Genomic DNA, 27764 nt, shown 5'->3' with positions numbered 1-27764 from the left:
AGCGGAAGTTGTGAATACTTATCATATTGTTGTTTTCTATCGATGTAATCATTCTGCTCGACACTATCCTCATCAGACAACAGAACAACCAAACAATCATAATCAAACTGTTATCGAAGTTCATTGCATTGGCTTTGAATGGTTTTGTTACTATTTGCGTTCGCGTAAATGTTTTAATGTGTTGTTTTTGCCAAGTGTCCAGAATTTTGATTAAGTTGTGATATTAATTATGTATTTAAGTTGATATATTGCGATATAAGGCATGTGTGTGAGATGGGGTGAGGTGCAGATACCGTGAAATGTAAGTTTTGCTGAGACGGGCAGTTGCAAATAGCTTGAGATATTTAACACCCTGTGAATAGGTTTATTAGATACTTAATACTTATGTGACGGCGCATGTAACCGATTGTTTTGTGTGAGTGCTAACTTTTGTGTCGATTTTCCCGTTAGGGCTCGCATTCGCCCGGCCCGCGCGCCCTTTCGATGGGCGTTTATCCAATCCAAGCGATCAAGTCGCAGATTCTTGACCAGAGTGAAGTAAGATTACGTAGTATTGTCACCAACAAACTTCTAAGTGTCGCCGTTTTTGAGCTTGCGACCATCATCGATGTTTAGATGCACCGCTTGCCTCTATTAGGTGTTTATTTATTTTAATGTTGAAGGAAATGCTGCTTTTTTTTTAAAGTTCCTCAAGTTAGGGTCGCTTCGTTTTTTGTTTTGTATTACGAATTTATTTTGCATTGATGTTGTAAATCTTAACGTGGACGTTGATTCAGATTTTATTATCCTTAATTTTTTGTCCTTTTGCTTTCTTGTTTAAAATTAGCAAATTTGTTACTTTTTACACATTCAGTTGGATACTTATCCATTTCAATAATTACTAATATACATATAATTAAATCTGAAATCAAGGACAGCTTGAGTTTTGCATGTAAGCTCGATTTCCTCAAATCTCAGCCTTTCATTGTGCTAGTGTCATGTCCCTTATTTATATCACAATGTTTTACATAAATGAAGGCCAAGAAAATAAGACTAAAGTCAATTAACACTTGAGTAAAGAAAAAACTTCATCGAAGAAAACATAATATTCTTCAAATTTATTTGAAATAATTTTCAAAACGCGATCTCCGAAAACTACAACCCCGGTCGCATTACACGGATCCTGTTCATCATCATCTAGGAGTGTTCACAGAGCCCAAGATCCTCTCACCTGGCCCTGTGGTTCCCATTCCCTAACGCGGTGTTCAGGGATCAACGCCAGCATTCTTCAGACCTCCGTCAGAAGGTTCGATTAGGGATCAATTTAATACCACTATGTATCTTGGGGTTAAACTTGGTAGCTTAATAAATTGTTTGGATTATTTCGGCGTTTATATCTCTCTATGCGATTTTATTTTACCACTTATATGTATAAAAAATTGTTTGTACGAGGTTGCGGTACTGTTGTATGTGGCGTATCGTAGTCGAGTATTTAATGATTTATTTTCTAGATTATTTTATATATAATCTCTTAGTAAAGTCCTTATACATACGTCGTCATATATTTAACGCTGTTAACAACATTTCATGTTAATAGACAAAACATACATTTGCAAATTAATCTTCACGAAAAAACGATTGTATAGAAATACAATCGTTTTTTCGTAATTTACATTCAAAGAGAGATATAAACACTCATTATTATCGATGTTTAACGTCACCGCACTGTTTCGGGTTGCAAAAGGCAGAGGACTAATATAAAAGACACACACACACTTATCACCAAAAGTTCACATTGAATCCTATTTCATCATTGTAATGTTATTTCTTTTATTATAACTCTATTGCTAGCTTTCTGGATTTAGATTGTAGTTCCTTTTTAAAAATAATATGTGTATTGTATTAATATATTAGTTAGTAATAATTTTATAATTGTCAGAAACATTTTTGCCATCGACTAATTTTATTTCCGATTAATTTGATAAACATTTATCTTCATCAATAAGGGATGTTTTAATCTTATTCTTCCATTACTTATTTTGAAGAAAGTGGTTAAAAGGTCTCCTGTTTAATCCAACACTACATTATCGTTATTAAGTTGTAATACTGCATGCGATGTCGTTTTGTCTGTTTTATATATAGCGAACTTAGATATTGTTAACGTGTTGTATAAATGTTTAGATGTTCACAAGCACTTGGCACTTTTAGTTGTCACTAAAATGACACAACTAATTATGTGATGTAATTAATCTATGTTGTCTATTAGTATAGTATATGACTATTCGTTGTTTAATCTTTAGTGTATATTATTATTTTTTGTCCATATTATTATTTACAGACACTTTGGATCAGAGATGAGTTATTTATAATTCTTAGACAATCATAAGTTTTGGCATATTTGTAATTGTCTATAATTTTACATTAGAAACGTTTTTATTGTTCTACTTTCCATATTTATTTCTCATCAATAAACACATTGTAAGTCATAACTTTAGAACCGTACATAAACATTCTTATACATCAGTAGCTTGATGGTTTTTCACTCACTCATTAATTTTATAAATCCGGACGTTTAGTTTCTCAGTGTTTTTTTAATTCATTCATTGATTCATTCATTTAACATTTACTACTTTGGAATCCAAATCTGGGACTATGGATTCTAACAAAAGTTACAATTTTCATGACATAAGTAATTTGACGATTGTTAATTTTAGTTAACTTTGTTTTATTATTTAGCTATGTAAAAATGTTGCATAATTCGTATTTGCTTACAACCTTATGAAAATACCAACATTGAATATCAATTGTTCAGTATTAAAAACAGCTTGTTATGAAATTCCATTATATTCCCATTGTATATTTTGTTATTTTAATCTGAAATGGTTATTGCTCATGAGTCTAGAGAATAAGTTACCTTATTGAATTGAACTTCAATATCATTTAACTAGATTAGAAAACTTCATAGTGAGTCTTCATTGTATAGTTAGTTAAAAACATGTGATACGGCTCAAGGCCGCTTCTGATCCGCGCTGCATCGTCACAGCACACAAATTTCCACTTAAATTTGAGCGTTAGTTTTTCGTATATTCATCCATAATAAGTCACTCGACAAGCTTTCTTGTTAATTGACAGATGGGTGTCCAAAACGCGACATCAAAGTCTATCCATACAAATGTTATAAATGTGAAAGTCTGCCTATTTCTCTGTTACTTATGCTCGGATTAACAACTGTACAATATCGATGGACATAGGATTCTCTTGATCCCGTAAAAGCATCAATTGAAGTTCCTGGGGGTTTTAAATTAAAGCCTTTGTCATTTGACGATATTTTGCATAAAGATATTTTGCATCCTGGAAATGAACATACCATAATTTGGGAAATGGATCCCGTAAAAGCTTTAATAGCGTTCCGGATGTTTTTAAATTATAACTTTTGTTACGTTATTGACGAAATTTTGCATAAAGATAGCTTGATATTTAAATAAGGGTTTGAGTGCTGTGCTGAAGCGTTACTGCGTGTATCAGTCACCATAATAGCTCATAGTTCTACAAAAGGGTTTGAAAACACAAACATCACAGTATGCCCATTGTATAGTTGCCTTCATTAAAAATATTTTCCGCCTCGTATTTCTGTATAAATTCCGTGTTTCAGTTGTTCACGCTTTGGTCGTGGCTCCCGGTGCGCATAACCATGTACCAGCCTGTACTGCTGTATACCACGGAGGAGCACGGTTGCTCCTTGACAACTTTCTACGTGAGGGTGGAGCATCACGAGCCTACGCTGCTCATGATCAAAACTTGCAACAATGAGGTAAGTTTTTTAGTCAAGAGCAGATTTCACTACAAATGAAATGAAGTGATGTTATGATAATGATGAGTGTGTGTGTGAATGGGCCTTACAGTCGGAATAGTTGCACAGTATTTTGTCGCTCCAACTGACAGATCCTTTTAAATATGGGGGTGAAAAAACACTGCATAACTTCTCCGATTCTCCGAACTCCCTTATTTTACTATTATTTGGAATGTCCTTTATTACCAGTAAAAATGATCTCTACTGTACTTAACTATGACAACGTTGAGTAAAAACGACCAAAACATATTGGATGTCAAGAGCGTTGCGTCTGCACTACTTATAGACGTAAAGTCCCCACCCGCAACGACACGATTATACGACACTTTAATTTTTACGTTGGTGCCAATCCCAGTTCTACGCAGCTGTCTAAACTAACCTCATTAGAAAACTCTATAAGTGGTGCCATCCTTTTCGCAAAATATCTATCTATATATAGCAATATCTTTGGACCTCTCAATTTTGATAAGTTTAGAGATTTGTGTACAACAGAATTGACATCAGAATCTCGTAAACTATGTGATCAACTAAATGTATCTATAAAAGACACGCATGATATTGACTAAAAAAATTAAACCTAATAATTACAACTGAATATAAAATTTACCAGTATTTCGTTTTATTAAATGTATAATTGTGGCTGTACCATTTAGTTATCGACGCGATTTAGGTTACTTAGATTCACAAATACCATTATTTCGGGCTGCAAAATTAATGTTACTGAAATAAAATTTGCATATCTTACTCCATTAGAATTTCTATAGGGTGAAAGTATTTAATATATTAGAATAGAACTATAGTTATTTCCTGTGTGTAGGTGTTCGGTGCATACTGCTCGACGCGATGGTTCGAGCGCAACCAAAAGGACGAACGCGGTAACCGGCAAGCCTACTTCGGCACAGGGGAGACATTCCTCTTCAGGTACCACCATACATACCATTGCCAGTTGCCACTGGCAACATTTGTTGTTTTTCTAAGCACTTACACTTTTTTTGCATTTTCAAGGGTAGTTAGTTAGTGTTTTTTATATTATTTAATTTTCTTATTATAGTTTATTTTTGTCTTCTCATTTTTTTATCATTTATTAGAATTCCTGAGTAAGTTAATTTCATATGTAAGTAGGTATGCTTACTTATTAACAAACCTTTCAACCATTTCTTAAATTGACTTTTCAAGAGGCATGATGACAGCAATGTATTTTTTTTATGTTCGTAGTGAGATTGGTAATTATATAAATAAAAATGCAAAATCTAAAGATCCGCCATGACAGGTGAAACGCCGAACTTCAAATTATGACGTTGTTGTTTATATAAACTTATTTTTGTACCGCTTGAACTTCGAAATTCTTTGCTTTTATGAAGTATTTTGTGATTTCAAACTATCACTTGCTAACTTTTTTGTTACCAATGCCAACAGCAATAATTTGCCTATTACATCACGACTGTGGCCATGACGCCCGGCGAGCGTTTTTACGGAAAATATATATATTTTTTAATACAATTTTCAATTTTTATCAATTAACCTTAACTTCTGCAAAAATAAGTTATTTTGCATATAATAGATAGTTCCGAACAACATTGGGCAGTTTTTCAACATTAGTCATCTTGTCTATTACCTGTGCTAAATGGTTTTACATTATGAAATAAGATATAACCTCAGCCATTAAATAGAAGATTTATAGAAGACTGCCGATGTCGTGTTATCTCTTTCGCACAATATACGGGCTTGTTTTTTATAAACCTATTCTTCATTACAAAATTTTATTCATTTTAATGTTATCGATTTTTAGAAAAAAATTGTCTGTATATACCTATTTTATTTATATTTCTCTGTCATATTCTTTTATTTGTCTGTTATATTCTTTTATTTTATAATTTATTTATTTATGTATTTTCAGCAAATATATTGTGTATTTTATTTACCTCCTTAATAAAATTTCCGCCGCAATTTGTGCTATTTATTGTGCTATTTTCATTATAATTATTATCTATTATTATTTTTTTTGTAATAAATATTTGCTTTCGCTAATAAGTAACCGGTTTGTTTTTCACTTAATTATTTTTTTACTAATATTATTTTATGTTACTTAATTTTTTACCAATTTGTGAGCAAATATTTATTATATTTATTTACATGGGCGCTTCGGGTAAAGGCTTCATATTTCGGTTGCTTCTGACACGCTATCTTTTCGCTGTCGACTCTCCAACTCACGTTCGACAAAGCTTTGCACACTAACTATATCTACAAAGAGTACGCATCTATCCAAACTTTGCACTATTGAACACTATGCTTTTGACGACCGCCCTGGTGAGCATTTAGCTGCCAAGCGATTTAGAGTTCTGGTACGATTTCGCGTAGAAACCGATTATGGGTACCGAGGGTTACCGAGGGTCATGGGTTTAATATAACCACAATACCCCTAACTGGTTAGCCCGTTACCTTATTAGACTGCATCAGCTCATCAGCTTACAGGTGAGATTGCAGTCAAGTGTAGTTGAATAAAATATATTATGAAAATTTAAGCTGAATTAATTAAGAAAAATGAATTATTGTAAAGTCAATATCTCCTGGGGATGTTCCGGTTTCGGAGCGAAAAGTGCGTAGAGGGTACATTGCCGAAACTGAAGAAATTACACTAAACCTCGTAGATTCTCCTGCTTTTTGCAAGAGTATAGCAAATTAAACTTTATTTTCATAATATATCATAAAATTACGCAAAGTAACGCCACGCCTGCTTCTATCCAATATTTGAATAAAACGAAAAAAAAAAAAGGGTCTGTAACACAAAATACTTCGCGCTGTTATTACCACCTTTTCAACTTTAAGTGGTTAATTATTAAAGGATTAGAAACAATCAGACCATTTGTGGTAAAGAGTTTTCGTCTACCCACGTTCTGCAATAGACCGGCTGTAAATTTACAGTTTAAATATTGAAACTGCAAATAAACTGCACGCAAGCTGCATTCAACTGCATTAAGCATAAGTTTTTTTTTATTATTAACTAAATTGAAAAATTAATATTAATATGTTGATTTTAAATTGACCGATACACCAATGCTTTCTTTTTGTTTGTGGTATAATTTCTTTGTGCTTTATTTACCTTACATTAAATAGCGCATATTTATTTATAATATAAATTACTAAACAACGAGTAATGTAATAACGAAATACTGTTGAAGGGTGCATAAGCATATTTCACACTGTAAAAATATTAAATCAAACGAAGCATTATTATTTTTTACATACAAACGAAACCAAAACAAGTGTTAACTTCTGACAACCCTATTGAAGATAAAAAACCGACACGTGCATAGTACGCGACGCACGTACTTAATAAAGTGACAGGAGTCACAGGAGTGATGTTAGGGCTGTATCTGATTTCTTTCCGTAAAAACTATGGCACTGGTTTACTCAAAAACTATTAGGTTCTCGTTTTCACAGATAAGTCTCAGAGACAGAACATAATGTGCCTGTGAAGTATTATTTCGGTTTTCATTTACACGTTGTATGTATTTAATTTTTAAAAATTCCATATAATAATTATAACATAAAATATTTCAAAAAAACTAAGCTATTTACTTGATTATATTATCTTGATTTCATATATCTCGCTGGTAAATGACATCGCTTGTTTTATTTTTCTTCATTGTAATTTAATTTAGATATTTAAATGCACAATTTATCGCAAGTAAGTGAGTAGGTACCTAATGTAGTAAACGACATGTAATTAGTATTTTTTCCCTGAAAAGAAGCATCACATACTTAGTAACATTGATAATTGTCAGTATTCAAAGATGTCAATCAAACAGAAGTGTTTTAATACACGAAAGAACAAAATAAACAAGAAGGACCTTCCTATTTCCTTGTTACAAGTATAAATTTCAATTATAAATTACAAGTATAAATTTCAATGAAATACTTTCTCCCATTTTAAAAAGGATTGCGTAGAATCTACTTAGATCTTAAATCTATACAACCGTGGGGTATTCCGGAATAAATAGTACCTAAATTCTAAAGGCCATACCCTATCTAGGTATATATGCAAAATAGAACACGACAAATCGTTCCTTTGTTAAAAACAACAAACCGACACACTTTTGCATTTATAATATTATAATAACGATATTGCCAGTACCAATCAAAATATATATATTTTTACCTACACTTTAAAATTTTTAATAATAGATGATGCCCGCTACTTTGCTCATGTGGAAATTTGTATGTGTATATTATTCTTTGACCGCCGATTGGCGCAGTGGGCGGCGGCCCTGCTATCTGAGTCAAATGCCGTGGGTTCGATTCCCACCACTGGAAAAGGTTTGTGTGATGAACTTGACTGTTTTTCAGGGTCTGGGTGTTAATATTAAATTCATTAAAAAACATTCATCAGTCAAATTAGTACCCATAACACAAGCTACACTTACTTTGGGGCTAGATGGCGATGTGTGTATTTTCGTAGTATATTTATTTATTTATATTTAGTTATTGTATGAAAAAAACATGTTTAAACTATTAAAACACAAAATATGTCTATCCCCAGGATGACCGTACATTTATACTGGCTAAAAAGTAGCCTACGCTATTCCAAACTCTAATCTAATCTATCTGTGTGTTAAATCCTAATTTATATCCAGATCCGTTAAGCTTTTTTGAGGAGAAATCGGTGAACATAGACCAGAACACGAATTTAGCCTTTTTAACGATAATAATTAATGAAAAAAAAAAACAGTCTCATTGCACAGATTATAATAACAGAAATTATTGAATACAAATAACCTTTCTTACATACATATGTTATTATCACACGTCACAGACATTCCCAACTGTCACGAACACGAAATGGTTAGCGTGTACCTACGCGTTCGCTTGCAGCCTTTACCCGGAACGCGCCAAGTACCCGTGGGTCGGCTGCTCCTTGGCTGCTGAGGGCAAGGGCGAGGAGCGGGTCTCCCACGGCTCCGAGCTCTTCATGGCCGCGGACTCCAAGATGATCACCATCGGAGGAGGGTCAGTACCCATAATTTAATGATTAACCCTTTCAGCCTTCACCCATTGCGAGCCAAATACCCTTGGGTCGGATGCACTAAAGACGAGGAGGACGAGATCAAAACTGTGCACGCGAATTCGCTTTTCATGGCAGCTGATAACACGATGATCACCATCGGAGGAGGGTCAGTACCCCTAATTACCTCTAAGGTTTACCCCCTTTTCAGCATTTACCTAAAACTGTTCGGGAAAACATCGAGAAAGAACTCAGAACAGTCAGGTTATATAAGGATATATACCGGGTTAAAAAAACATACAAGAAAGCTGTCGGCCTTGAGGTTCCTATCATTAAAACTAACAACTTTTGTTATACGACTTGTTTTATACGAAAACTCAGTGTTCATTTAGTTCATACAAAAAAAAATATAAATCATGTTATTTCTGTAAAGCGACATTACACTGTGGCATGTGATTAGACAACGTTGTCTAGTCGGTTCAGTGTCCGCACGATAGAGTCTTAGTTCGCGCGCTTTTGCCTAATGTTATATTACAGAGTAGTAACAAGTAGAGTATCTATGTAAAATATTCAACATTTAATATTTAACAAACTATCGACTTAAATAAATCGTAGAACAAAAGATGTTAGTTTTAATGTAAACTGCTAAACTGGCCGAGAGCTTTCTGGTATTTTATATATCACCTTGCATAAAACGATCATAACTACCGTTTTTATTTTCTCCATTTAGTATGTAGGTCTCCATTTAACCAGCTAAAAATACAAAATGATGATGGAACATTATGCCATGTTTGTTCGCAAGTAGTTCAAGCCTTCAAGTTCTTTCGAGAAATCTGTTATGACCGTATGACTTGATTGGAAAGCAGATTCTACTGAGAAGGAACTATGGCTATGATCTATTGAACGCACTTTGACTTTTCTTAGTCAAAATAAGAGCTAAAGCGAGACAGATTTGTTTCAGACATATACTTATGCTTTAAGTCAAAGTACACTATAAGATCCTTTCAGATTATTTCTGGATTTAATGCATGTATATAAATTATTTACCGTCAAAATCTCCATGGCATGTTCATGTCGCAAGTTTTACGTTTTCAGTAAATAATTGTGAAGCAACACTTATTAATTCATCATAATCAACATATCAACTCATTGCCCACTACAGAGTACGGGTCTCCTGCAATCTGAAAGGATTAGGCCGCAGTCCACCACGCTGGCCTAGTGTGGATTGGTGAACACTTATTAATTATTGTTAATTAATCATTGCAGAGAGGGTCAGGCAATATGGATGGACGAGAACATCCGGTTCGGCAAGACGGACCGCTGCTCTACCTTCAATAACCCGCCCCTTTGTCCCAGCGGCGATTTTGAAATACGTGTGCTCGAAGTTTACGGCTTTTCCGGTGCCTAGACCTCTCGTCATCGATATTCGATACGCGGCCGCTCGTACGCTACGGAGTGAAATCTCGCGTGATTTTACCGCTCCCCGATGTCGATACTTGATATTTCGCCTCCCACCAGTGAAATCACCCGAATCTTTGCGTAACGAACAAATTAGTCTAATCTAGTGCAACGATTCTAATATAAAGAAAGTATTATAATAAATCAAACCTCGGTTTCGGTTCGGGCGGATTCACTGACTACGATACGCTTAGCAAAACTTCATTTCGCTTTCGGAACAGTGCACGCGATATTCGATCTTACGTCATACATTCATGACCTTTAACAGCATGCACCGTTTCGACAAGAAGTGTTGCTAGTGTACAATTTGTACGGGTGTCTGGACTAGGCCGTTATGCGCAAGGTCGTTTTGCGATTTACATCCGCAAAAATCTAAAGAATCTTTGTAGTTTATTACAAAGCGTTTATAAATTGTATATCTCTTAGATATATGTGCGTGGATTTTAATAGTATTTCTATGTTATGTCGTGGAGGGGACGTGCGATATTTCAATACTTGCCGTCTCAACAGACTGTGTAGATGTATTCCTATATTTATTCTACGTGTGACCCCCGTAGCTAAACGTTAACAGTTAACACGCCTGTCCGTTCAAGACAACGAACCGGGGAAATTAGGTTGTTTCTATTAATATTTAATCTATATATAGTTGTCTGTGTGTTAAGTACAAATGGATGTGTCGTGTAGTATCTACTCTCGGATTAATACGCTTACGTGAAGCAATATTTGTGGGCCTAGCCGTGGATTGAGTAGTTTGTCGTGCCGAGAACATTCCAGTGAAGGGTCAAAAACTTGGCTACGTGAAACGTTGAGAGGGAAATGGGATTCGATGAACGCAAGGTTCAAAATTAATGGCAACGACAGTATTCGGTATCGTTTAGTGTACTCTATCGCTTTAGGCTTGTCTTTAAATGTGTACTCAAACCGTTATCACTTGTCTTTGCTCACAAAATGTACCAAAGATGTTTATTGTAGTTTATCTGTGGACGAATGTTTGGTGATACTTGATTCTGTATGTTTTTGCTGTCCGAAGAAATTGTCTATGCAACTATTTAATATTCGTAACGCTTTTACGCACAATTTCGTCTGGCAGTTAAAATATATAAGTAGTATAAACCGCCTCTGAAATGATTGTGTTGAGTTTTGTGCAGATTGGAATCGGTCGAAGCATATCGCAACGGTAATACATATCGTCTTAAACTAGTTGTGTCGAAGATAAATCTAATAAATTCATAACTGCGTGCAAATTAACAGATTTGTCTATCAAAATCGTGTTAACCAAACATTTGTCTACAGGTTATTATTGAAGTTATAGAGTAAAAATATTATGATAAAATTTTATATTCACAAAAAAAAATATCAATTCATTACATATTATATCGCGGTTAAAATAAAACTATATTTACTCTGTGGCATTGATTTAAGCAGTTTTAAAACTAAGTGGGATGACTCCCTTTTATATACACTGCCTGCTCGACAATCGTTACGAATTGTATAAAGTGGCGACATCAATATACCCTGAAGTTGAGCTTTTAAGCCATAAATAATCATATTTGCATTCACTAACACATAACAAAACCAGTTCTGTTTTTTCCAATTTTAAAAAACGTCTCACGTCACTGGCAGCCAGTGCCATTTTTTTCGCCAGCAATAAATAGATTCTGCTGTTCCATGGGTCAACTAGTATTATTTTACAAATTATTATGAATGAAGGCAATTACCTGATTTGTCTTCGCGGCAATCCCACAAATCAGAAGGATTGACGAAATGTGCCAAAAATGGACCATTTGAAAACAATGCCGGATGGAACGGCATTATCTATGAAATATTGCTCCATAACAAAAACATAGTTTATGTCGCAAAAGTTAAAACTGTGCATGAGACTTTGTTTTTCATTGTTGCTGTATGTAGAGGAATCAATTTGACGTCACAGAATCAAAGACCAGCTGCCGTACTGTGTAACTTTTCTGACGAATTGCCAACCGATCGACTCCGCGTAATACTCATAATTTGACAACGGCGTTTGTACACTCCTCGCAAATTATCTATGGAAATGACAATTCCCTGTACAATATTGTTGAGTTACACTTTATTGTGTGCTGCGCTTTATCCGGGTTGTCATTGCACTTTTCCAACTTTCGTGTCGCCAACTTTAACATTGTAAGTTTACTATGGTATTCTTAATGAGTATTTACACGTTTAATAAATAAATATGTATCTGTCAAATTCAATATTATGAATGTATATCGAAAATATAAATGCGCAGAAAACCACTAGTGGAATGGTTTTTTTTTACTTAAAATTATGTTTTTCATTAATTTGATAGTATCGAAATATACAGTCAAGTTTTTTTTCACTAATTCAAGGTCACACTTCCTATATTAGAGGGAGACAGCGATACATTTGTAAGCGTGCGACAGAGATAAATATACAGTGTGAATTTTTGACACAGGAACATTTCAAATAATCTTAATTTGTAAACATACCATAGAATGACACCCCTTTTCGATACAAAAAATTTTTTGAAACATACGATACCACGCGCGTATCAAAAACTCATACTGTATTAAGTTTTACACCTTTGATCAATAATGTCCTAGATATGCGATCCCATACAAAATCAATCAGACAAAGTGTGGTTCTTTTAGAGATATTTAGTTGTTTTATTAGTCTCGGGTTCAATCCCCTGCCGGAGCAATTTGAGAATTTATAATTATAGAGTATTATATGGTGGGAGGACTCGACCGCGTTTCTTTCTCGGACGTTAAGACAGACACAACGTAAAGGCTTATTACAAATAGACTCCTAATAGGTGAGTGAAAACTTAATTTTCACGGGACACTTCGACAACTGACAGCACAGTCTATTATAGTAAGCCTGTTATATTATTGATCGAAGGTTTTCACACTGAAATTATTCCTACATTTTCTAATAGTCATTTTGGAAATTGTACTTGCGTTCATTTTATTTGATGCATCGTTTTGGCTACTCTTGTAAATATTTATTTTTAAAGGTCTCTGTACATTCTAATTATTGTTTTTTTTAATATAAGACTTCACTGAGTAGAAATTGTTTGAACCTTAATATAATATGTTTATTTTTTGTCTACTTTATTATTTTCGTGTATTATAATTGATAAATAATATTTGTGTAGAGACCGAAGTAGCTCAAAACAAAAACTATGCCGTGATAATAATATCTGGTTTTCTGTTTTCTTTTCGTCTCAATGTTATTTTGAGGGTCGTCTTCTAAATTAATGGAATTTGATTGCTTATAAAAAACTTACCAATGATTTTTTTATATGTTATGTACATACAAATAATATAAAGCTGATAATTTTATATTTTTAGATGAGCTTTTTTTTCCTCGTGACCCTCGAATACCTCGTGATGATTTGTGACGTGAAATTTGGCAATTGCATACCAGAGCTGTCTAGTTCGACGTTACAAATTGCAGTAAGGTACAAGTTTTATACGATTTCAATGTCATAGAGATAAATACCTTGAAAATAAAGCAATACAATTCAATAGCATTGAAAAGGCGAAGCTGCATTGGCCATTTAAGACACCCAGATACACCTAAAACGAAGATAGGTTTAGCCCTTGGTTTAATATTTTCAGTTTCACAGATGTGACAGCTCCGCAACGTTAATCTGCCAATTTTTTATGGAGTCGTCAAAGAATGACTTTTGGCCGCCTGTGTCAAAATAACAGATTTACGCTGACGACGTGGGACGTTCGTTTATTTGACACTTATTTAGGCACAGTATTCGACACGGTACTACATGCGACATATTATGTTATGAAGACCTAAGACTTGTTTTTAAATTCAGATTATTTATATAATTTATTAAGTAGGTAGGGTGGAATAAGTCGGGGGATACACTGTTAGGGTTCGAAGACACGTGAACTTTAAAGGTCAGAGCAAACAGACATGATTAACAAAATGTCCTGAATGCTTAATGTGAGATTTTCTACCTTCGTTTACTTATTCGAACGAGTGAGTGTTAACTATTTATATGTTATCGAAACAGCGCCATCTAGTGACATACAGTTTTGATTCCATATGAATCGTAGAAAACTTCTATCGACTAAGCAAAGGCACGTAGGTCTCGCACTAGGCACCCTGATCGCGTACCCTCCGTCTCATATTTATTATGTATATTATTGAATTGCCTGTGGACAGTGGTCCGGAACGGTCACATGTTACGTTTTAGGGTAACTCTAATATTATTTGTTCGCTCAGTTGTTTGAGTCACGCTGCCAACACACGAATCTTTGTGGCTAATATCATTGGTTTTTGGTATAGCTGATACTTGAATGCCTATTAAATTATATGTTAAAAGTATCGGGCATAGTAAGTTCACCTGTTTTATAGCTTCTATTTTTATGTTACTGTTTTTTCAAGTACATTTTCTTACGTTAACTTTATTTTTTAGTTGAGGGTAGTAGAACAATGTTGTGATTGTTTTGATGCGATCTACCGGCAACTAATTAGTTTTAACAAGGAGTCATTAATCTTTTATGCCAAAAATAAGTGAGTATTGCCATTATTGCGTGAGAATTAAAGAAAATATTTTAACGTCAAAAGGAGCCTGTGTTGCCAGTCACAATGCTTGCGTGCAGACCGCAAGGGCGCTAGCGTTGTTGCTGTGCCCTTGTTCTCTGTGACACTCAGATCGCAACCGAGACCTATGACGTCAATTTGACAGGTTTCATACTTGAGTTTAATTTACCTAGTGTCACGGTTAGTTGCGATTTCAGTACCTCAGAGTATCGGGTTAAAGAACCCGTTAGCAGTTTAATCGTTGATCAGTGTAAAGTCTAGTCTTTATTCTGTTTTTATTCTTTATCGGATATAATATCTAAATGTTTACGAATTGATATTTAAATGTGCGACTTTCGCTCCGCCTCGGGGCGCATACGCTCGTGGTTAGTTAGTGTTTAAGTACATTTAATGTTAAAAATATATATATATATATATATAGCAGTAAGGTGTTGCGTGAAAGATACGACCTAAGTGTCCCCGCACACGGGCCACCGGCCACAACTACAAAACGCCGCCTCCGAGTCCATATGTAATGTATGAAAACTACAGAAAATAAACCGGTGGCGGCGTTGTGTGGCTGTGGCCGGTGGCCCGTGTGCGGGGACACTATAATTAGTTAGAACAGAAAGTGTTCTGCAATATTGTTGCACAATATATTCTAACATTGCTGCAATGTTTGTTTTAATAAAAATTTTGTAGTGTTACGAGTATTTCGAGAGCGCTGGCTCTAAGTGTAGAATAAATTAAGGTTTAAAGGAAATTCAATTAGATTCAGGTTTATATTATTTTTATAAATTCAAATTTAATGAATTTTTGAACAAAAATCAGAACCGAGATTTGGATCTGCGACTCTCTGGCAACCGCGAAGCCACAGCTCTCATGTCGCTGTTGCCGAAATTAGTATATGCCTTTTTTATCAGTATACGGTTTCTGGGGAGTGTTAGTGTTTCAATGCTTGAAAACAAAGATTGTGAAAAAAATCCGATTAAAATCGATTATTGGTAAACGCGAAGCTTTCTGAAGCAACGGTTTTTGCAAAATTTACAAAAATTACTATTATATGGTTGCCTGAAATAAAGTAATGCCTACATAAATAAATAAAAATTTTAAGTTAAATTTAAGAAAAAACAATTTCACGATTTAAATTTCTAATGAGTAACGATTGCGCAGCACCTTTCAATATATCTGTTCTCCCTTTCAGTATTTGTGGTGTAAGTTTTTTTTTTATGTGAGGATCATATGCGACGCGTGTGCGTGCTGTGTTGTGCATATGCGTATATGCACGCTTGAGTGCATGCGGGATGCTTGTTTTGTTAATGTACTGTTACATTCGAATAGTTTTTGTCCGCCGCCCGAGCGACGGTGTAAAACTCGTTTAAATAATGTAATGTAAATGTTGCTTTATTATGTCTACAAAAAATATATAATCCCATATACATATTGTAGTCTTATTTATTTTGATCCTTTATAAATATCCATGGAATGTGGTAAATAATGTTTGCTGCGAGAAAATTACATCGAAAATATGACGATTTTGGTCTATAAACGTTTTTAACTTTGTAAAGAAATAAATAAGTAGATACAGTGTTATTTTTTTATATCATAGTTTTCTATGATAAAAACATAAAACACAAGATATGCCATGCTTTTTGATATAATCATTATCTTTATCAATAACTCCGATAATGTGGATTGGAAGACCATTGGCTGCAGCAAAGAGCTCTGGTTTGAGCGAATGGGAAGCCTCTGGTTTGATTATTAATTTCGTGATTTAAGGTTTATCTTTTAGAGTTTCAAGTCTCGATATGGCGCGGCGTTGTACGCAAGGGTCTTATAAGTGGGTTCTTGGTTCGATTACCGGCATTGGCTTATTGAGAATTTATAATTGCAGAATTTTTCCCGGGCTGGTGGAAGGCTTTGGCCGAGGCTAGTTACCCTTCCAAAAAAGATTTGCCGCCAAGCGACTTAGTTTGACCGAAACAAATAGATATCCCAAACATATTTGCCCGCTAACATCCTAGTCTGCAGTAATAGACTCCTTTGGGAGTCATAAAGGGTATGGATTTAGCAGCAGGTCTATTCCTTATCAGTACTATGTTAGAAACTTAGCAGTTTTTAATGTTATTTCAAAGTCACTGATGCAGAATAGGCCTATGAAATAAGTACCATCGCTCAAAGCACTATATTTTTGAATTTGAAAGGTCAGTTGTATATTAAATACCTTCATCATGCTCATCATACTACAGGGCACTGGTCACCTTCCACAATGAGAAGCAGTTAAGGATGCAGTCCACCATGCTAGTGCAATGCGGATTGGTGGACTCGTTTCTTTCCTTCACCGTAGAAGCAAGTTATAATTTAATTGCTTAAAACCTACATAACTTACTCAAGTAGAAGGTGCCTGCGTGAGGATTCGAACTCGGCCTCCCGAAAGTTAAGTCTAAGTCCCACCCACTGAGCTATCACCGCTTCTTCAAATATCATCAAATAACATGGCATCCCTAAAATAAAGATTGTTCAATATAATTAAAATAAAATATGCTCTAGGACCTTAATTATAACAGCAGAACACATTTATTACAGCAAGGTTACTATACAATTGATGAATTTCTTTAATGACAAGGTTGCTTGGAAGTTTCCAGCTCCGCTTTCATCTCTCACAAGATAGAAAAATTAATGTTAAAATGTAAATAGTTGATGTTGGAAAAGAGCAACTGCTGGGTTTCTTGCTGGCTTTTTCTCAGTAAAATCTGCCATCCAAACCGGTGGTAGAGTCACTACAAACAGACAGACTAAATGTTTCATAAGGGCCCACTTGAAATAAATTAATTTTGCATTTTATAATTTCATACATAACTATAGTTCCTGGCGAAGCTATAATTTTGTAAATAAAGTATTCATACTAAGTTACATTGACAATTTAATCATCAGCAAATAATTCCAAATTAAATCAATTCAAGGTAATAAGTGTGATTTAGTCTAGGCCTACAATAATACAACCCAGAAGATATAAGATATAGGTATGAATGAATCCACTTTTATTTTACAGTATAAGAAGCCCAGTAAATAAAACATTTTCGTAGCCTTATTAATACATAGCAATCTCTTCCACACAACTATATATATACATACTGTACAAAACCTAAAGCCAAGTTATATCTTGGCTATAATATAAATCATATAAAAAACAGATATTTCAACAGTTTTCAGTCTCCTTCAACCTAGTCCTATAATTTGAAGCCCTATCTGACACTGCTTTCACCAACAATTTATCATTAACTAAACTTAACATATCTTCATAATTTGAGTCAATTAAGTCTAGAGCTTTCAGTAAATTGTCATCGGAACAGTTTTCTAGGTAATTGAATATAAGTATGCTCAGTGAGGTTTTCATTTTCTTTGAAAATTCCTGGAGTTCTTCTTTATCATCATTTTCAAAACTTGAACCTCCGTTTTGGTCAAATGTAGCGATCGAACTTAATGTTTTCCACATACTGTAGCTCTGTAGACAATACTGTTCATAATCGCATAACTCCCCAATCTGTAACTCCCTTACTATTGTATATGCAGAATCTATAATATCAATTAAATCCATATCAATTTCTTTCTGATTAACAAACTTGTTTTCATAATAAGAAAAAACAATAGCAATAATAATTCCAACATCTGGCTTATTATCACTGAGTACTTCATACGATTTATCAAAACCAACTAAATTCAGAGTGATTTGCAAACTTATTATTAATACTCGTTCTAATTGATCTCTATCACAACAATCTTTTTGTTTGACTGTGATCTCTGTGAAAGCTGCCACTAACGACACAATGGCTTCTGAACCAACAAAATGACCGAAAAATTTTGTTCTGTTCCTACCAGTGTTACAGTATGAGCATATTGTGTTAAAATTTTCCAATCCTGTTAATAGCAATTCTTTATTTGAAGAGTTCTTGAGTATGAAGTACAGAGCATTCGAATATCCCACATTGATAAACATATCGATCCAGATTGATATGTTATCGTCGGACAGGAATAAACTGGAGTTTATTAGTCGTAGGAGTTGTATGATGGTAAGGCTATCCTCAGATTTCGCGTACTCTAGTAGCATGGTAAGAAAACTATTCATTTTCAAAAGCGACTCCGCCGCTTCTCTTTGACAACACATATTTCCAATTATTCCTATCAGAACTTCAACAATTCGAGGCGATTCGATAACCGGCCAAGCGAAACTAAGCAAGTTCAAAACATCGTGCTTTTGTAGAAATAGCACAACGTCTCGCTCAGCAGTCATGTCCCAAAGCGTGCATAGGTCTTCTTCGAACGATTTCTCTTGTATTTCATCTTTCAGTGTGTCCAAGTTCGCAAATTTTAGTAGCAACTTTAGGACAAATCTTTCACTGTACGCCGTGTCACCTATAACATCACCCGTCACTGTATCGTCTTTATTTTCACTGTTCTCTATTTTTGGTTTCATTATATGAATGAAATGTTTTGTAATAAGTTATGAATTTAACGACAATATTTAAAGCCTTTTGTGTGATAAAAATAATCAACAAATATTTTCATTTTTCTTTCAACCTAACATAATCAACAAAATGACAGACCACTGACCAGTACCTAAATAAATAATCATGATTCATGAACAAACCACAGAGCATTATTATACAACCTCTGAACAACAAATAACTTCTAACCACAGATTAATGTGGTCATCATTAATCTGTGGTGACAGCCAATGTAGGTACTCAGGTAATTTTTTTATGTGCTGGTCTGGCCTTTGATTCCTCGGACTGATTGTCCATTTTCATCGTTTACCGTGACTGAAATAGCTTTCTGTAGGCAACTTGACTATAGGTTTGCTATAACCAATGAGACAAAGAAGTTTTGCCAGATTCAGTCTCATTCGCCTGCCTAACTGCCTCTGTCTGGAAGAGATCGCTACTAAGCGATAAGGCCGCCTTTTGTATCCGATTTTTTAAGTTTCCCCTTGTGTCCATTGTTTTTTTTCTTTTTTTGGTGTACAAATAAAATGTATAAAAAAGAAAATCAATAAATAAATAGAATCCTTGGCAGGACCTCGCGTTTTGTACAAATCAACAACTACACCAAACAGGCATTTAGGTGGAATATATCGCAAGTTTGCGTTTGAAGGTGCGTTAAGGTTTCTTAAAATGATACAAATGTATTGTAAAATAAAACTTTTAATTATTTATCTTACGATTATACCAAAAGCAACAATGTCTAGCTGATTTAACAACATACAATTCTTCTTATTAAGTTGTACACTAAATTATTGCTGTACCAAAGTCACAAGTTATCAACAAGTTAGGAAGTGTGGCTTACATTAATAACTTTGAAGGACTAAGTCCTATTTATTTTTGTACGCTTATACACAGTACGAAAAAGGAAAAAGATTAAAAGCTCCTGACACATGGAACCGCAATAAAATTCTTGCTAAACATCACAATATAATAATAATAATATGCTACTAAAACAGGTTTAAAAAGATTGCCTTCAATGTGGTATACAAAAAATACAAGTCACAAATAAGCTGGAACAATTCTCTGTTTTGTAAATGAGTGATTTACTAATAGTAAAAAATCTACCAAAAAACTATTTTTCGGTACTATTTTTAATGTGGCGGCGTTAGCTCAACCGTCAAGCGGTTTATCCCTGCAAGATTTATAATTTGCAGAAAAACAGACAACCACAAAAAACGTTTGCACGGGAGAGGATAATTGGATACTACAAGCATCTATAATAGATATGCAAAAATCATATAATGATTTTCAAATAATCATATAAGACTAAAATCGTACATTAGGTCAGAACAAAAAAAATCTTCATGTGTCCCTAGATTTTATTGAGTAATTATACTATATTATATATTAGGTCTGGTACAAGAAAATAATCAATACAATTGGTTATTTACTGTGACGAGCAGTTTTGTTTTCTGTACTATGATAGGATAAAATACGCAGGTGCCTCATACCTTCTTAAAAGTTAAACAAAAAAGTATAGTTACCATGTTTAATGGTATATTTTGCATACTAGTGTCAGGAGTTGACAACCTTTCTTAGAAGACTAAAGTTACACTAACTATTGTCAGCCTTTACTTTCGCTGGTGGAGCATCGTCAGACTGATCCTGCTTTCTTTTTCTACTTTGTTTTCCTTTAAAGTTCTTTCCTTTGTTATTGTGTTTAAACTGTTTCTGATTCTTGCGTCTCTTTGCCATTTCCTCGACAGTCTTCTCTAGGTATGTTGTTTCCTCTTCAGCTTCCAAAATTCTGAAAACTACTTCGGATTCGCCAATTTTGATTTTACCATCTATGATTTTTTCCCCTATCTCCTTTGCGCTGTTCTCTTTAGCCAGGCGCACCCAACCTTCAGACTCGCCCACTTTGAAATCAATGTAAGCGATGTCAGCCCCTGTAAAAAAATATATTTTAGTTTAAAAAACTTTTAAACTTCTAAGTTTGTTCAATTAAAAAATCTAATTCAGCAAATTCGACTGTCTCACACATATCTCGTCAGAGCGAAAATTCCTGACGTGTTTCTTTTTTTAACCAAAAAGGTTATCAATTTGGTATTATTTCATTTAGATTCCATTATTCCATTTACGAATGGTGTACTAAAAATAAAATGTTTTTAAATGCCTCAAATGTGCACACATTAAATTCATCCGTAAAAAAATACATAATACATACGAAGTACTTCATGATTAACCAAGAGCTTGAAGAAGTCTCGGTATTATAATGGACAGTAAGCTCACTTTTAAAGATCTTATAGATTACATTGTCTGTAAAGTTCGGAAACTGCTAGGTTTTATCAAGCGCAACACCGCAGACTTCAAAAGAACTGGAGTGTATCTCTCCGGGATTTACAGTGCGCTAGTACGCAACATTCTCGAATATGAGGCCCTAGCATGGAACCCGCACCGCACTACAAAACATATGTTGACAGAATAAAGCGTGTACAACGTTCCTTTACGAGGTATCTGGCCTTTAAAGACAAGACAAAACCTGTCCCTACAGAGCTGATTAACTCACTCGCCTAACTCACTTTAAAATCCATTCCCTGGAAAAACGTAGGCAAGTGACTGACCTCTTGACTCTATAAAATTGTTTGTAATAGTTTGGATGCCCCTGACCTGCTTTATCAGATAAGTATCAATGTTCCCCGTCGTATTCAGAGATACCCAGAGTCAAAAACCTTCGCTCCTAAATTTTCCAATAACCTAGGACAATTCTCACCTATTAACCGAATGACTAATCTTTTTACAACTTACAAAACCCTGACATTGTCATTTTTCATGACACTTTAATTAGCTTTAAGGCGAAATTAAACTGAAAGTTATATTTTTTAAATTGTTTTAGTTTTTTTTTTTTATTTGAATCATTATTTTCATTTGTTTAATATTCTTTTATTTTTACTATTTTTGCTGTTAACTTAATTTAATTGTTTTTAAGTGATAACTGTACTTGGACAATAAACTATAATCCAAAATGATTAATGATAATACAGTGTATCGTTGGTATATCTAATGAAATAAATAAATAAATAAATAGATCTGATTAAGAGTTTTGGTGACATGAAATCTTCAAAAAATTTTCAGCAAATCAACCACAATTGCTGCGGTAACAAAAATATTAACTAAGCAGTGAACAGAAAGAAGACTTTGACAAGTTTGAATCCCACATGATCCACATCCCACATGTTTTATTTTGTTCAAATTTTCCTTGTCTAATATAATTTTGTGTTACGATTAGGAAGGCCACAGGAGTAGCTGATGTCTCCAGAAAGATTAACAGGATAAAATGGCGCTGGACTGGCCATGTGGTTAGATCCTCGAAAGATAAATGGACTGAAGATATCATATCTTAATACCCTAGAGATGGCAAGAGGAAAAAAATTGGACCACAAAAAAGATGGGAAGATGACCTGCCAAAAGGATGGCGCAGAATAGCCAGAGACAGAGCACACTGGAGAATTCTAGAGGTCCGAGGACAGCCTGACTAAGCCCGCTTGTGTTTAAAAGTTTTATGATCTTCTCTTTTTAAGAAATAAGTATCACATAATTAAATGATAGATTTAGTAACTCTGTAGTGTTTAAGCCAAAATGAATTTGAAAAGTCATTGAATAAAGGCTATTATTATTTCATTTTAATATAATTTTGTACGATGGATTTTCGAAATGTAGCAACTAACTTTATAATCCTGATTTTTTTTTCTCCAAAACGAAAATAAAATTGACTTTTACCTAAAGGTGTGAGAGCTTCTTTGACATCTTCCCGAGTCATCTTGTCATGTCCTTGGTTGAAGTGTAGCACTGTGCCTGTTGGCAACTTGAAGTCATCCTTCTTTTCTTTTTTCTGAGAATCACCCACAAAACATAATGCTAAGTCACCAAATCGAAGTCTATAATGAATGGGATATAGGTTCTACAATAAATAAATAATTTGTTGAGGTTTGGAACACAGTGTAAAAACTTTAAGCTGGGGATAATGTAGTTTAACAACGTCATATATGGGACACAATTTACAACAAGAACCACTACAGCGAAGCCGCTACTAACGCTATGATAAAATGTAGGCGATATAGGTGCGGCCGAGAGCAGCACCCTGTATGAGTGAGAAATAGATACAGTGTATAATTATTAATGTTAGTGCAAATAACTGCACAGTGTCACAAGTCTAGCTATTGTAATGTAGCTGTGTTAAATACTTTATTTTATGAGAGAAAATCTTCTACAACATCAGGTATGCTAACAAAATTTTGCTTGTTGTATGAACTAAATAAGCTTATATTTAAATCTAAACTCAAAGATTCTTTCAATTTATGTTTAACTGTAGTTGGTTCTACCATTGAAACATTTTTCGGTTATATTTTGGTTACCAAACATGTTTTTTGCACGGCCACTATTTTGTAAAAATGTAAATTAAGAACTTTGTAGTTGAACAGGTAAATTAAAATATTGGTAGCCTTTAGATGCCACAATTACCTCTTTTTCCTTATGTTTTTTGTCCTTCTTGTCTTTCTTAACCGCATATTCCTCCTGTTTCTGTTGCATATAGTTATCTTGCCAAAGTATCAGAAGATCTGCATCATTGTATTTCAAATCTTTTGTGCCTAGGAATTTTTCTGCCTGAAACATCAAAAAATATTCTGCTCTCTTTCCATTCCATTTCCAACTTACAGTACAGAATGATACAGGGGCATTATTACCTTTGCTATCTTACATTAATGACCTACTTTACATTAAGGAATATACTTTATAAAATATAAAGTCAAGAATATTATAATAATGCTGCTATAAGCAATGTTAGCAAGTCCCCTGTTTGTTCATGTAAAACCTTTTTTATGGTCCACAGTGTTTCAGATTTTCAATCTATACTTATATGGTATCTAGTAATATTGAAATAGTCACTAGAAAGCACTCTAACAGTGCCATACAAATTGTAGATTCATTTCATATTATCAAATAAGTAAACATTGATAAAAAATCTCACACTATACATGAACAAAATTTCAAATAGCAACCAAAAATTTTCTCAAATTCTGACATTATTTTTAAGAATACTTGAAATAAATATATTAGATATATGTATTTATATAATATTTATAGATATTTTTAAAATAGCCAGCTTATTTGTTCTGTAAACAATTTTATGATTGATCATAAAAAATTCAAATGATACTAATCTGCAAAAATTCTATGATGAGTATTTACTATATTATAGGGTTTCTAGACATATAGTAGTACTTAAAAATATGTAATTTTTCTTATGTATTATGCACTAAGCTGATAAGTTATCTTTCAGTAAACAGTGAACAAAAAAAGAAATGGAGATAAAATTACAATTTTTGAGTATTTAAAGTGTGACAACCCTGTCGAGATTTGTAGTTTATTTATGTATTATTTCCTCTGTTATTAAAGTCTGAATTTGTAAGGAAGTTAAACATACCTGTTCTTTGGTCTTAAACGTAGCAAAAATGGATCCTTTAAAAAGTCTCTTTTTAGTTTGCTTATCAAGATACCTTCTCATGATTATATTCTCTACTTCTTCAAATTGTTTGAAGTATTTGAGTATGTCATCAAGGGCAGCATCTTTAGGGAAACCTTTGGCATAAACTGTCCTAGATGTGAGTTCTTTGCGCCTTTCCTCATTCATTTCTGGTATTGCCATTTCAGGGTTCCTACGCACTTTCTTGTTATCATCAGAGACCTATAACAAATACAATTTTTAATGTATATGTGTATCCTATATATATGTCAGTAATATTCTGCCATGCTACATATCAATTTGACTTACAAAGAGGTTAAATGGGGGAACAAAAGTTTATTACATATGAGGGGTTGTTTAAAAATTCTATTTTGCATAGCTTTGAGGACAACAGGTATGGGGAGTTGATGTGGGTTGGGGGTATATATTGTGTTGAATAATGGGAGAGTTTGTATAAAAAACTTATTAAATATTTTGTCCAGTAGTGGAACAGTGGAACCTAGAATTGTCTAAAGTAGTACAAACCTCTAGTAGCCCAGTAGTTGACTTATTGATCGCATTGGCAATGATATCAATGTCTGTGGACAGTCTGGCAAGACGGTTGAACCTGGTAAGAACCTCCAGGGGCACCCATCCATCATCCAACTTAACCTGTTCACGCAAGAACTTGTCTCTTGGCAAATTGAGGTCACCTGTAATGCAAACATTTCATCATGACCGCACCATACAACTTGGGGGATACCCATAATTGTATGGTTCCTCAAGTCTACTCTACCACAGATATTCAATAGCGTATGAAACAAAATATACAATTTAACACTATTTTTAAAAATGACTATTAATTTAATAGTTTATTATTGAATAACCATTTTATGCAATTTTGCTTGTTACTTAAATTGTCCAAACTAATAACAAAGATTACTTCTTTAATAACTTTGATTTTTAAGTAACAACACTGAAAGCAGTTGCAGGTTTAACTTTTTTAACGTTTAGACATTATATTTTACACTATTGTTAAGCATGTTATGCACATGGAGTAAAAAAATTTATCCCCTGATTATACCTGCCAAAGCACTGCAACAGGGACAAGGTGGTTATCCCTGAAAAATATTTAACATTATATAATTTGGATATTAATTTCCTTGTTCATGTGAGCCGTGCAGGTGGTAACCTGCCCTGGCAAGCGACATGTTTGTTCATGGATAAAGGAAAAAAAATTACTATCACCTCCCAGTTTAAAAATCACTCTGCAAGCAAGGGCACACAGGTGGATATAATATCCAAATAATGTACATGTAGTATTAATTACAGGGTTCAATCTCCAATTCAATGTTGTCCGTCTTTGACAGGTGGACAAGTAAATTTTATCGCATATAAGACGATACCTAGAATTTTTCTCTCTTCCTATAAATGGCCCTGGAAATCCAAATTAATTCGACCTAAAACTGTAGGATCGGACTTTAAAGCTAAAGCAAAATAAGCAACATATTTTGCTCATGATTTGTATTTGCTAAAACAAACTGCACACGTCGTGCACGCATTACACACCGAAATAATACTCTACTTGGCGAATAATTCCGCTCTCCAAATCAGTCAGTTCCTCGGTATCATTCTCTTTATCGTTATTTTCTTGCCCGTTATTTTCGGTTACCACTTCCTTTTCTTCAGTCATTATTGATTGGAATTTATGTAGCGTGCTGATCTAAGTATTTTAAGTGACGCAAGTTACTTTTAATTAAGTATAACAGTACACTATTTATCACCGAGGAATTTTACAATTATAGAACACGGTGCGATAAAATCACTCTTTAAATGTAAATCAGAGAATTATTTCGATAAATATTTAACACGTGTTTAACGAATTTTGAATACCACATGAGATAGCCGGCATCTTGGTTAAGAATTTAGATGCATAGAGATAAGAGAAAGTCTCGTAACTTCTGGTCATTCTATATCTTTATTATCATAGACACCCAATGAGGATACAAAGCATACCACATTTTACTTCAACCTTAAAGGATAATAGGGAATCTGCCACATCAAACCGCGTTACATCATCATTAATCATCATGTGGGATACAAATCTATTTAGGAAAAAGATGCTTTTTAAAATCTTATAAATAATGGATATGGTTCTTGGTTACTTCCTCAAATAAAATATTCTGTAATGTTGCTTGAAATAAAAAACATAATATGGTTAATTTTAGGTTTATCTTTCATGATAATCTGAGTATCAGCTGAGTTAGAGGAGCGGAGTTATGAGGATGGAGTGTTTTCATATCCTAGAGATCATATCAAACTTTCTGTAAAGAACTAATATTTTACAAAGAAATAATCCCACAAGTCGGCGAATAAATAACAAACTCTGTACAATCAATGCATAGACTCCGAGGACGACCGAGTGTTATACTGCGTCACATGGCCTCGTTTTTAATGGGAAGAAAAGTGAGCTACTTGTGTTTAAGTGTAAAGGACAAGCTGTGGATGACATTTCCTGTTACACTTAGCGGCATTTAGCTTAATAACCCTATTAAGCTGAATGCCGCTAAATATTTGGGGCATATCGTGACAGAAGATATATCTGATGTTAAAGACATTAAAGGGAACGTAGGTGGCGGTCAAATGCAATCTGCTGGCTCGTAGGTTTGCACGAAGTTCTACGACATAAAATTACTGGAGAATTTAATTTGCAACAATAAATGTAAACAAAAAATTTCTCATATAAATAGTTTAAGAGATATATCGTAATAACCATTTCAACCCCTATTTTCAAAATGGCGGCTGTGAGGTCTTCCTCTTTGCTGAGGGTCGTGACCCCTCCCACTTACAACTTTTTGGACGATTTTGTGCCATTTGACTCGGCTTTGAGCAACGTTTAAAGCAGTATGCACTTTGATGTCGAGAGCAGAGCGGATTTGATCCGACCAA

General features: G+C 34.1%; 3 protein-coding genes across 9 annotated transcripts in view; 1 reads left to right on the top strand and 2 right to left on the bottom strand.

The window, feature by feature from the left end:
• The window catches only part of LOC120637250 (GTPase-activating protein skywalker), a 143070-nt gene extending 126493 nt beyond the window's left edge, over window positions 1–16577 (top strand). For 3 of the 7 annotated variants that reach the window (XM_039908980.1, XM_039908979.1, XM_039908986.1), the window contains 5 exons: window positions 451–537; window positions 3632–3790; window positions 4647–4750; window positions 8702–8836; window positions 10098–16577. In XM_039908980.1, coding sequence (XP_039764914.1) covers window positions 451–537; window positions 3632–3790; window positions 4647–4750; window positions 8702–8836; window positions 10098–10239 — 627 coding nt within the window. In that variant the 3' untranslated portion in view covers window positions 10240–16577. Of the gene's footprint in view, window positions 1–450; window positions 538–3631; window positions 3791–4646; window positions 4751–8701; window positions 8837–8871; window positions 9001–10097 lie in introns of all 7 variants that reach the window. The other 4 variants (XM_039908983.1, XM_039908985.1, XM_039908982.1 and 1 more) reach the window with 2 other exon arrangements.
• Window positions 16578–17943: 1366 nt separating this feature from the next.
• Window positions 17944–19432, bottom strand: LOC120635598. The gene has a single exon (XM_039906612.1). It carries the CDS (start codon window positions 19303–19305, stop codon window positions 18031–18033), a length of 1275 nt encoding a protein of 424 aa, XP_039762546.1. The 5' UTR covers window positions 19306–19432; the 3' UTR covers window positions 17944–18030.
• Window positions 19433–20016: 584 nt separating this feature from the next.
• LOC120635606 (la protein homolog) lies at window positions 20017–26756 on the bottom strand. The gene is made up of 6 exons (XM_039906623.1): window positions 26385–26756; window positions 25362–25528; window positions 24798–25058; window positions 23834–23977; window positions 23093–23204; window positions 20017–21261 (listed from the first exon to the last, which is right to left on the bottom strand). Exons 1-6 carry the CDS (start codon window positions 26506–26508, stop codon window positions 20927–20929), a joined length of 1143 nt encoding a protein of 380 aa, XP_039762557.1. The 5' UTR covers window positions 26509–26756; the 3' UTR covers window positions 20017–20926.
• Between the last annotated feature and the right edge of the window lie 1008 nt (window positions 26757–27764).

The sequence above is a fragment of the Pararge aegeria genome, chromosome 3, assembly GCF_905163445.1.
Source record: "Pararge aegeria chromosome 3, ilParAegt1.1, whole genome shotgun sequence".
NCBI lineage: Eukaryota > Metazoa > Arthropoda > Insecta > Lepidoptera > Nymphalidae > Pararge > Pararge aegeria.
This window is presented reverse-complemented; position numbering and strand designations above follow the sequence as displayed.

Bases quoted from the DNA above. Each gene is read 5' to 3' on its own strand.
- LOC120635598 (XM_039906612.1), bottom strand. From the start codon at position 19,305: ATGAAACCAAAAATAGAGAACAGTGAAAATAAAGACGATACAGTGACG.
- LOC120635606 (XM_039906623.1), bottom strand. From the start codon at position 26,508: ATGACTGAAGAAAAGGAAGTGGTAACCGAAAATAACGGGCAAGAAAAT. The intron at 25,529-26,384 runs GTGTGTAATGCG...TTTGCATTACAG, and splicing joins CCAAGTAGAGTATTATTTCG to GTGACCTCAATTTGCCAAGA. The intron at 23,205-23,833 runs GTAATTGTGGCA...GGTGATTCTCAG, and splicing joins AAAAACATAAGGAAAAAGAG to AAAAAAGAAAAGAAGGATGA.